This window comes from Pelophylax lessonae, assembly GCF_965119305.1.
Source record: "Pelophylax lessonae genome assembly, chromosome: 7".
Taxonomy (NCBI): Eukaryota; Metazoa; Chordata; class Amphibia; order Anura; family Ranidae; genus Pelophylax; species Pelophylax lessonae.
The window spans coordinates 65,828,006-65,840,641 of NC_138774.1; the positions used below are offsets into that span (position 1 = coordinate 65,828,006).

At 43.9% G+C, this 12,636-nt stretch overlaps 1 protein-coding gene across 1 annotated transcript in view; it reads right to left on the minus strand.

The window, feature by feature from the left end:
• The window catches only part of LOC309560465 (cytochrome P450 2C23-like), a 171,413-nt gene that overhangs the window by 117,403 nt on the left and 41,374 nt on the right, over nt 1–12,636 (minus strand). Inside the window, exon 5 of the mRNA XM_082264098.1 lies at nt 7,974–8,150. Within this exon, the coding sequence (XP_082120224.1) occupies nt 7,974–8,150 (177 nt within the window). The remainder of the gene's footprint in view (nt 1–7,973; nt 8,151–12,636) is intronic.

Sequence of the window (12,636 nt, forward strand, 5' to 3'; positions counted from 1 at the left end):
ATGGTCTCCACACGCTTAGAGATATCACGCACAATCCGGGAGGTTTTTCCTTCTCTGGATGGTGTGCCCGCTACCCATTGTTTGCTAAGGAATTTTTCACGTACTCCAGAGTGTCCCACTTGATTTCCAAGGTATCCTCAGTTGACATCCCTTTTCCTGAATCGATTCACATGTTGTGCTTCGGAGACAATCATCACACGAAGGGAATAGGTAAATTTTATGTTTCCCTACATGACAAGAAGTCATTTGTGAAACACACCTATCATATAAAGTGGGAGGGGGACCTAGGCCAGGAATTTACAGAAGTTCAGTGGCTGCGTTCATATACCCATACAGCTACCCATACTAGATGTTCCAATTTCAGGGAAGGTCTTTTGAAAATACATCAGCGGTGGTATAAAACCCCGTACTCCATTGCCAAGTACTACCCGGGCGTCTCCAACTTGTGCTGGAGACAGTGCGGGCAAGTTGGAACTATACTCCACGTTCTGTGGTCCTGTGTCTCCTTGCGAAGTTTCTGGGCCTCTGTCTCTAAACTGATTGCGGAGGTGACGGGAGTGCTTAACAAGGTTACAGTTGAACAAGCATTACTGGGCATAAATATTGACAGGTACCCTCCCCAATTGAGAACAGTGGTTCAGAACATTCTTTTTGCTGCACGGCTGTCCATAGCCCGTAAGTGGAAATGTGAGGACATCCCTACCAGGAGGGAGGTGGTACAAATAGTAGGAGAATCGTATGCACACGAAAAAACTCTAGCTATCTCTGCCTTTAAAATGCAACAATTTCGGACCAGATGGTCCGCCTGGACTGAATATGCTGGACAGCGTGGTGCCTGATAAACTAATCTCTTCTTAACATGTATGTGATTGCTACTGTGGAAGTTGTGCTGGGGGCCATGGGCGAGGGGGGTGGGGAGGGGGTTAAGAGAGGGGACACAGCAGGATCCCTTTGGGGTGTCCCCCCTAGAGTGGCTTTTGCGCTACATTGCCTTCTCCCGCGCCCTCCCCCATGGGTCGCAGCGTGCGCTTGATTTCATTGTGTGTTGGGGTGCTAAGTTGTCCATGACGTTTATATCATTTGTTACTGCTGTGGGTCATACCTTCATACCTCCATACCCTTATAACTTGTAACTCTGTTCAGTCATTTCAAATGTAATTCTCAGTTGTTCAATTACTCGTATGTCATGTTATAATGCAGTTGTTCCAAACTTATACTTCCATTTGTTATGTATGTAACTCATTTTCTCTGCAAAAAACCAAATAAAAAGATTTTTAAAAAAAAAAAAAAAAAAAAAACGCATGTGAGTTACTTTTTTTGCTAAAACCTCGTACCTACCTTACTGATCACATTAAGGTTTGTACTATTATTTCTTACCTATCAAGCGATCCTCGAGCCTGGGCAGATTCTCTTTTTGAGAAAAACGACCAGCTTCTCAACTCCTATGCCTTGTTCCTGGCAGAGCTCACTAGCCTATATGATGACCCCAATAGGCAGAGTACTGCTGATCTTCAGTTAAGATCCTTGAAACAAGGAAGGAGGCCTGTAGAAGACTTTGTCGCAGAGTTCAAGAGATGGACCCTTGATTCAGAATGGAATGATGCATCTCTGAAAACCCAATTTAGGCTTGGCCTATCAGAAGCCGTTAAGGACGAGCTCGCCCGAGCGGATCTGCCAAAAACCCTGGATGCATTAATACAACTCAGTATTACCATAGATAGAAGACTACGAGAAAGAAAGGCTGAAAAGATGGGAATGCCATTATCCGTTTCCTCTCGGAGTCTGGCCGTTCCTATGGAGGTAGGAACCATACGCCCACCGCTATCAACTATGGAAGAAGCCAAAAGACGAAATGAAAATCTCTGCTTGTACTGTGCATCCCCGGATCACAAGATAAACGTCTGTCCCCTAGTCAACAAAAAGAAGGGTGAGTGTTCACATGTCTCCCTAGGAGGATTGACAACTTCATTCACTAACCCCTACATTTCTGTTTTTTTGACATCACAGTGGGACCAGAACAGGATTACTACTAAGGCCATGATTGACACAGGATCTTGTGGAAATTATATGGATATATGTTTTGCTACTTTAAATAAAATTCCTATTATTTCTAAACTCAAACCTGTCTCAGTAAGTCTTATTACCGGTGTTCCGTTATCCTCTGGTCCGATCACCGATCAGACACAAGCATTTCTAGTCACTATTAACGAGTCTCATAGGGAGACTTCTACCTTCGATTTAATACCATCACCCCACTTTCCCATTGTGTTGGGACTTCCCTGGTTGCACACACACCAACCAACCATAGATTGGAAGAAACGGTCCTTGACCTTCCCTTCTTGTTATTGCGAGGAAACGTGTAACCTCCCGTCTTTCGGGAAGATTCTGTCTGTGGTGACAGATGAGATTGCACCACTATGTTATCAGGATCTTTCTGAGGTTTTTCTTGAGAAAAATGCTCAAGCATTACCTCCTCATCGAGACTATGATTGTAGCATTGATCTACTCCCAAATAGTAAATTGCCGTTCGGTCATGTTTATCCTCTTTCACAGGATGAACTTGCCCATCTCAAAACCTATTTGGACGAGAACTTGGAAAAAGGTTTTATTAGACCTTCCACTTCTTCCACAGCAGTAGGACTCTTTTTTGTTCGCAATAAAGATTCAAGTCTCAGACCTATCATCGACTACAGGAAATTGAATGCTATCACAATAAAAGATCGCTATCCTCTACCGCTTATCCCTGAGCTCATTGAGCAGGTGCGTGGAGCTACCTATTTTTCAAAATTAGACCTGAAAGGAGCATACAATCTCATTCGGATCCGTGATGGACACGAGTGGAAGACTGCATTCAGAACTAGATACGGATTGTTCGAATATCTTGTGATGCCATTCGGCCTATGCAATGCCCCTGCAGTTTTCCAACGATTTATAAACGATATTTTTAAAGACTTACTAGATGTCTGTGTTGTGGTATATCTGGACGATATACTTATATATTCACGGACCCTGTCTGAACACATAAGACATGTAAGACTTGTATTATCGAGATTGCTTGCACATAATCTTTATGTGAAGCTGAAGAAATGCTTGTTCCATAAAGATGAGGTACTCTTTCTAGGCTACATCATATCCAAAACAGGAATCGAGATGGACATGAGTAAAATATCCTGCATTCAGGATTGGCCTACACCAACTACACGCAAGGCGCTACAGCGATTCCTGGGATTTTCAAATTTCTACAGGAAGTTCATAAAAAACTTTTCTGCTATTGTGAGACCCCTCACACAGCTCACTAGCATAAAAATACCATTTAAATGGTCAGAAGAAGCAAATAAGGCTTTCCACTTGTTAAAGACAAGGTTTACTTCCGCTCCCATATTACGCCATCCAGACCCATCCCTCCAATATATTCTGGAGGTAGATGCGTCAAACATGGCAGTAGGAGCAATACTCTCCCAACGACCTACCCACACTTCACCACTTCATCCAGTCGCTTTTTTTTCTAAATCCCTGAGCAGTCCCGAGATAAATTACCCCGTGGGTGAAAAGGAACTGCTTGCTATAAAATTGGCTCTGGAGAATTGGCGACATTTACTCGAAGGCACCCAACTACCAATAACTATATACACGGACCATAAAAACCTCCAATATCTTCAGACTAGCAAAACTCTCTCGCATCGACAGGTACGATGGTCACTATTCTTTCTAAGGTTTAACTTCCTAGTGACCTACACACCTGCAGATAAGAACAAAAAGGCGGATGCACTATCACGACTAACTGAAGAAAACTACTTTGAAATCCCTTCCGTTCCTATAATACCTCACAAACGCATTATTGGAGTTGTCCGTTCCTTAAAGGAAGAGGTTCTGCATGGTATAAGTTTGGATTCACCCCCACCACAACTAAATACTGATGCAGAAGGCTTCCTCTACTACAACGACAAACTTTACATACCACCTACCCTACGCACCAAGATCTTGGAATTATCGCATGATGTGCCTATGGCAGGACATATGGGTATGACAAAGACTTTCAATTTGATTTCTCGACAATTCTGGTGGCCTGACATGAAAACATCTATACAAAAATTCGTCTCTTCATGCAATGTCTGTGCCAGGTCCAAAATTGACACTACGAGACCATCCGGTCTACTATGCAGTCTACCAATACCCCAAACTCCATGGGAGGTTTTGTCATTGGACTTCATCGTAGAATTGCCTCCTTCCAAAGGATTTAATACCATCTTGGTGTCAGTGGACCATCTGACAAAGATGGCACATTTCATTGCTATTCGCAGACTACCTTCGTCCAAACAAACGGCAGAACTCCTGATGAAACATGTCTTCAGATTACATGGTATCCCAAAAACTCTTCTGTCTGACCGTGGATCCCAATTTATTTCTAAATTCTGGCAAGAACTATGTCACATACTACGGATTGAGCGGAAGCTCACTTCTCCTTACCATCCGCAGACCAACGGACAGACTGAAAGAGTCAACCAATGCATCGAGCAATATTTACGTTGTTACACTTCTTACCAACAGGATGATTGGTTGGATCTTCTCCCCCTGGCAGAATTTGCCTACAACAACGCAACTCACAGTACAACCAAGCAGAGTCCGTTCTACTTGAACTATGGGTTCCATCCCTCTATTCTCCCTCCACGCATCCTTCCTTCAAATAACCCAGTAGCCTCAGACTATCTTACCCAAATAAAGGATTCTCTGGGTTTACTAAATACTACCATTGCACACGCTCACAGTCAACAAAAGAAGTACTATGATCTTCGTAGAAGACCTTCTCCACAGTATACTATCGGGGACCTCGTTTGGCTCTCAACAAAAAACTTGAGACTGAAGATCCCTAGCAAAAAGCTTGGACCTCTGTTCTTGGGACCTTTCCCAATCAAGAAACTTATTGGAAAAGCTGCAGTGCAGCTTACATTGCCAATGGACCTAAAAATCCATCCCATTTTCCATGTGTCGCTACTAAAACCCCATGTTCCGGACCAAGGAATAAGGCCTAATATTCCACCTCCCCCTCCTGTACAAGTTGAAGGTGGAGAAGAATACGAGATAAAAGAGATTCTGGATTCTCGTATCTACAGAAGAAGACTTCAGTACTTGGTTAGATGGAAGAACTATGGGCCCCAAGACGACACCTGGCTAAACACCTCTGACATACATGCCCCTAGATTAATCCGCAATTTTCATGCGAGATACCCAGACAAACCAGCTCCAGAGGCCTTCAGGAGCAGGCCTTAAGGGGGGGGTATTGTAATGTTTCGGTACCTTTGGTACCCTAAATTACACTTTCCACAAGTGTATGCGCCCCACCATTTACTTTTGGAAAGGTGCGCATACACCTTTAAGACTGGAGCTGTCATCACCCAGCGCCGGACTAGATGGCTATTTAAAGCGCCGGTTCTCACTCACATGTGTTCGTTCAAACACCCTTACCTGGATGCTAACCTTGCTTGAAGCTTCCATGCTTGCAAGCTTACCTCGCTGACGGAACCTCGCCGCGCTGATCCCTGTATCCCGCTACTGGATCTCCTGAACCACCCTTCGGCTGTATCGCTAATAGTGCTAAGTACCCCGCAGGGGAATTCTCTATAAACTTATACTAAGCTTACACTATCTAGCTCTGCATAGTAAAGACTGTTTATTACATCTGCATAACTAGATTGCTAGCTCTTGAGACTACTGCTACTTTTCTGCACTGGGTTGATCTCTTTTGTATGTCCACCTGCTATTCTGTCATCTGCTACCATACAACATTGCTAAACCTTCCTGCATCCATCTGCTACTGTCTCACCTTCAAGTGTCTATCACCTACCACCTCCACTCAACCTATCCCTCAACTTTCATCATTGTGTTACCACATACATAAAGTCATTCTAGGAACCAGCTTGCTAATTGTGTGTATTTACTGGCTGAAATAAGACCTTCCACACATGATGAGTCATTGAGGTTGGGAATGGTATCTCAGCATATCTCTTACATGACTACTGACGTGGAACTATTTCTGCAGCTGAAAATCCACACCATATAAGAAACGCAGGAGCGTTACACTAGTGCAGATGTCACATCTGATGTGCAGCGAAGAGCAGCAGGAAGGTGAGCGGGGTCCAGACCAGAGCGGAGCAAGTAGCAGAAGGCACACATGGTATGCAACATGGGAGCGCTATAGCAGAGGGTGAGCAGGGACTAGAGAGAGAGGACCGAGCAGCAGAGGATCAGCAGAGTAGGGGACCAAAGCAGGAGAAACTAGCAATATCACACATGGTGCACAGTGTGGGAGCAATAAAGCGGGAGGTGAGAGAGGAGAGTCAGCAAACCAGAGAATCTGCAGAGCTGGGAGTTACTACTTAGCAGGAGATCAGCAGATCTGGTGGTCACTACTAAGCAGGGGAACAGCAAAGCTGGGGATACTACTGAGTGAAGCATCAGAAGAGCTGGGAGTACTACTGAGCAGGGGATCTGCTGCACGGAGGGTAGTAATAAGCCGGGGATTTGCTGCATGAGGGTACTGATAAGCTGGGGATCTGCTGAACAAGGGTATCAATGAACTGGGGATCTGCTAAATGGGTATTAATGAGCTAGGGGTCTGCTGAGTGGGGGTACTACTGAGCTGGGATTCTACTGGGCCCCTTTTAAACAAATAGAAAATCAACACAGGGTATTCACCAAGCTTCATTAAATGTTCAAAAAAGCATACTTGAAGCAACATCAAAGCACACTGAAGCATCAAAAACTCAGCAAGTATAAATGAGCCCTCAATAACCTTACCAGGGTTAAAAGCTATTTTTCTTTGCCTCAAAAGCAACCTTCCATCACGCAGGGGGAGAAAAAGAGTAGCGCTGATCTGAGTGCAGCATATAGATAACAAGCAATTTATTAGAATAAAAACACTCACATTAGTGAAGTATGGTACAGGCATGGAAACATGTAGGGCACGCTGTAGTTGTTGAGTCCTGGTGGCAAGCAGAGGTCCTGTGTCTCCCCGTGTTCTGGCCATGCCGGTGGAGTTTGGGGCTCCAGATTCTGGGAGGAGAGGAGGGGGCTGTCGTCACTGGTCGACTCGAGTGGCAGCAGTGGGCGTGTCCTGGCTGGTGGGCATTCGGAGCATGCACACTCCTTCATTAGGCCTCCCGAGCGGCCATTGTGGTTGTGGCTTTATGGATACAGTGATGCCGGTGGGCTGGGAAAGACACATTTTGAGCCCGCCTACCTCTTAGTAAGCCATACAGCCATACAATGCTGCCAAGAATGGCCCCAGGAGTGGATAACATTTTAAAAACCAAATGGCATTTTTGGGTAAATTAACCAATAATAAATAACATTTACGAGGCTATAAGTAAAAGGAATATAATAATTAAGTCATTGCATAAATGAAGAAAATATATGTACAGTATATGAAAAATATGTATAAAAATATATAACAAAATAATAATAAAACTCGGGTTGAAAAAGAAAAATTATTAGCACTGTTCTCTGCATTAATAAAATTGAATATAGTGTACCACAGTGATGTCACTAATTACGTGGGGTCATGATGTCCTTCATTCAAAGCATGTCCTCAATCTTGACTGAGGACATCTTGCATAAAAAAGAAATGCTGCATGGATACACTATGAATGAAGGACACCATGGCAATGCCACCCAGTGGCACTTAGTGCCATTCAATCCAGAAGACTGAAGCAAAAAAGGAGTACTGTGGGGAAATACTTCCAACTAAAAGTAAGTACTGTAGCCTGAGCTGCTTTTGCTTCTGTTACCTGGCTGATTATCACAAACTGAAACGCCAATATCACTATATATAAAGCAGCACTTAGAATGAGCCAAACAGCATCTATGCTGTCTTTGTTTGGCAATCCATCGTCATTTCTGATGAGCTGCCCCTCTTCACTGAGCTAGTCACACCAAAATCTGGACTGGTGAATCTATCCACATGGCAGTTGTCTGACCTGTTTGATCCTGATGAGAAAACAGTCGATATAATCTCGAGGACAGGCGGGATCCAGAGTTTCTTGGTGAAATCTGATGCTCTTTATCAATTCATTCTCAAGGGGCTCAAGAAAGCTAAAAATTTTGTTGTGTGGTCCTGGTAAACAACTCATAATTGTTGGGAAAAGGTCATACAGCTGTCAAGAGAGTAATAACACAAATCAGTTAGGTAGCAGAATAAAAATCATGTTCATTCCAGAAATTAAGATATAGTTAATGTCAAAAGTTTTTTTTCTTTTTGGTTTAGCATGAAATGCGGATCGGTTCTAAAAATATTTGTACTCCAATGCTCTAGAATCAATCTAAAAACAATCTAAACCCAGCAGATGGAACTGATCTACCACCCCCAGCATAACTGGAATAACTCTACATTCAAAATCAGCACTTGCTTACAATAATCCATAAAGTATACTCCAAAATGTAAATCAATGTCTCTTCCTTTATAAATGTCTTCATATCTCACATGATGGAACATGGTGATGGTCTCCAAAAAAACAGAAAACTAAATACAGTAGTGGATCATGTTTACTCACAAATCTACAATTAAAACAATACTATATGTGCCAACAGTATAATAAGGTGTTACTAACTTTTCTATATGTAGTGTACCCCCCTAAGGAGACACAAGTAAATTGGATCCCCCACTTCCGCACAGCCAGGCACAACAAGTTTTTATAGGCACTCCAGAATCCGAGAACAGTCCATGACTTTGTTTTTGTCATTTATTGACTTTGTCATTTAGTAACTTGCATACGATGGGAGATTATGGGATGCCCACTTGACTTCAGCAACAAAACTTAGGCAACAACTTCAGGGACATCTTCCTATGTAAGTCTACATAAAGTTTCTATATACAACTCCAACTTCTTCCTCCAGCACTCACTTGCTTGTCCAAGCTATATCACTCTGTGATGATCTGACAGGTTCCAGTCAGATGTACTGTACAGCAGCAATAGCCCATTACAAGCAGGAGCTCACAGCCCCTCTGAGTGTAGGATGGTAGAGGGACACAGCTTGTACTTTCACATCACTTCCTTCCTGTGGTCACTGATCCCAGCACCACCTCTTCAGACCCTGCTAGCCCTCCTGACTGCATCAGCCCCTTTCACTAGCCACCCAGGCTAACTTCTCCACACCAGTACTCCAGACTGACTCTTCACCAGCCCACCAGGCTGACACTCACCAGCTTACGCAGCTGACTCACAGGAGATCTCCCAGGGAAGGTAGAAGACTTAAGCACACTGCTTTCTTCAGGGAGACTGGCTGCATGCGGCAGTCTCCCCCCTTGTTAGTCCCCAGCAGTACTGATCTACTCATGCTGTCCTCTCTCTTGCTCCCATGCCTCCAGGAAGGTCTTCCTCCCATGTGTTGTGGTAGGATCCTACAAGCACCCGAGCTACGGCCCAAGGTTACCCCTCCTAGTCTAGGTGGCCCCCCTGAGGGCCACCGACAGCCTCCTCAGCTCTGTATCTCCATCCTTCACCCGACTGCCCTGCTGGCATGGCCCATGTCTATTTATGAGGTAAACTCTGCCCTCTGTCAGCCCACTCCTGGGGATCGGCTGAGGCCTCATAAATATTCCAGACAGCTCCTCCAAACCTCTTGCCACTAGCTCTTGAACATTCTCCAATGCTCCTGAAACAGGGGGAGGCACCAGGGGAGCTGTCAGGATGAGTCATCCAGCCCTGATTCACTGAACCCTGACCCAGATTTAAAGCTCAGGCTTAGCCCTGAGCTAACTAAATTTACCTACACTAACAAACCTACACTACTTCTAGCACACATTAGCGGTTGCTACATATATTATCCACCTGTGTGGTCAATTCCTATATACTCTTACCCTCCACCATCATAAAAAAAGCCTTCATTGTAACCCTCTTGTTTTTTCTTCCTTGTGTGTTATCCCAGTTGTGTATCCCTCTGGGAATGTTTCTCCTCTTCCACTCCAGAGTGAGCGTGGAAATTGCTCAAAAAACAAAAACAAAATACAGTGTGATATCGCTTTAAATATCCAAAACTTTTGCAGATATTTAACTACTCACATTCAGGTATAGATTAAAGTGCTAACTCATATACCAAATAAAAAAACAACTAATGACACCTTATTATAATGTGAGCACATAGTATTATTTTAATGCTAGATTTGTGAGCAAACATACTACACTATATAGTTTTTTTTTTTTTTTTTTTTTGGGGGGGGGGGTTAGTTCATCACCAAGAAAAAGGTGAGATCATCATGAAAAACTGGTGTTCCATCATGTGACATATGAAGAAATGTAAGAAACAGAGACATTTGTGAACTTGCATTTATGCACTTTATTGGGACACAAGAGACATTAATTTACATTTTGGAGTACACTTTATGGACTTCTTTTGGAGTACTGTTGGCAAGTGCTGGTTTTCTAATGTAGTGGAATGGTTTTAAAGCTGGCCATAGATGGATGGAAATGCGACCGGTTCAGCAAGGACCGCCCAAATTTCCATCCACCTGTTGTCATATATATGACCGGTCCCACTGGACATAAAATGGTCTAATAATCAACTTCTGTTGAATGGGAATGTTAAAAAAAAATTACCAATCAGTGGCTGCAGCTGATCAGTGTATTCTGACATTGGAGAAGTTTTGCTGTTCAAAAATAATGGCACAAGTTCAAATCCAAACCATGCTAACGCCCTGCATGTTCCCTAGTGTTTGATTATTTTATTTCTACACAATAATATTTTTTCTAAACAACATACCATTGCATACAATTATGCTTGCAATTTATGGAAACAAGGCATTCACCTATTTTTTAGCATACTCTGCTGTTTAAAAATTAAGCAGGTGATATCATGCTTGGGATTTGAACCTATCTGTTGTCTTCCTAATTAGGAGTGCTACCCACTAAGCCATTGACATGAGCACAACTGTATTTAGAATAATAGGGTTTTTGTAAGAACTTACCGTAAAACTCTTCTCTGAGTCCTCTGACAGTTGCACCCGTTCAGATGTCCTTCACCATTGGGTAATGGCACCCTCTGCAGGAGCAGGCTAGGCAGTGAAAAGACTTAGCAAAAAGCTTTACACAAAGACACACCTTTAGGAGGCGGTCCCTCAGACATTACCCTTAGCCACTCAGTGCTGCTCTTCAGTTTCGTAGCAAGCAGTAAATGAAGGCAATCAACCCCAAAATAGAGGGGTGGGGCTGCGACTGTGAGAGGACTCAGAGAAAAGAGTTTTATGACAAGTTCTTAAAAAAACTCTATTTTCTATTACGTCCTCTGACAGTCGCAGCCCGTTCAGATGTCCTTCACCATTGGGATGTCCCAAAGCAGTGCAGGTGTGAGGGGTGGGAAAGACGCAACCAAAGAATGGCCACGTGTCAAGAAGGCCAGAGAGAAACAACTGAGCCAACCGGGCAACAGAAGCTCAACAGGAGCCAACCCCAGAACAAAATTCACCCCAAGAAGAGACAGAACAGCACGTCTCTTCAACAAACCGCCGTGCTCAAAACTTTGCAACCAAAGGAAGCATCCGAGGATGCCATCACATCAATCTTGTAGAATTTTGTGAAAGTGTGCACAGATGACCAGGTCGCTGCTTTGCACACCTAAACCACAGAAGCCTGATGGCAAAAAGCCCAAGAGGCACTCACAGCTCTAGTAGAATGTGCCCTCACAGGGAAAGGAGGCACCTGACCCTTTTGTGAATAAGCCTGAACAATACTCTGTCTGATCCATTAGGAAATTATTACAGCGGACGCAGCCGAACCCTTTCGATGTCCCTCAGGAAGGACAAACAGGGAATCAGACTTCCGAAAAGACTCTGTGGCCGACAGGTAAACCCTGATCGCCCGGACCACATCCAATGAATAAGCAAAAAATTTGGGGGAGCATACCCATGTATTTCACATGCACAAGAAATTACTACCAAATCTGAAGACAATCCATAAATAAAAATGGGGATTTGGTCCCACCATATGGCCATATCCCCATATGGACCAAATCCCCATTTTTATTTATGGATTGTCTTCAGATTTGGTAGTAATTTCTTTTGCATGTGCGCGCTATTCTTTTTTAATACACATCCAATGAATGCAAGGCAAATTCCTTGGGATGCTTGGGCTTCGAGCTAAACGAAGACAACACAATATCCTCGTTGAGGTGGAAATCCGACACCACCTTGAGGAGAAAAGTCTAGGACCGCTTTATTCCGATGAACCACCAGATAAGGCGAACGGCAGGACAGAGCCGCCAGTTCAGACACTCTGCAAGCAGAAGTGATAGCCACCAGAAAGGCCACTTTCTGGGACAACAAAGGCAGAGAGATTTCTCTGATGTTCTCAAAGGGGGGCCATTGCAAAACGGACAAGACCTTGCAAAACAGACAAGACCAAATTCAGGTCCCACGGAGGCAAAGGAGCCCTCCGCGGTGGAGCCAGATGACGCACCCCTTGAATAAAGGTGTGAATTAGGGAGTTAGTCGCCAAGGGACGCTGGAAAAAAACAGCCAAGGCTGACAACTGACCTTTGATCGTGCCCAAACGCTAGTCTACACCTTCCTGCAGGAAGGCCAAAACCCTTGCCACCGACAAGGAGCGAGGATGAAACCCTCGTGACTCACACCAGGCAATATACGCCTTC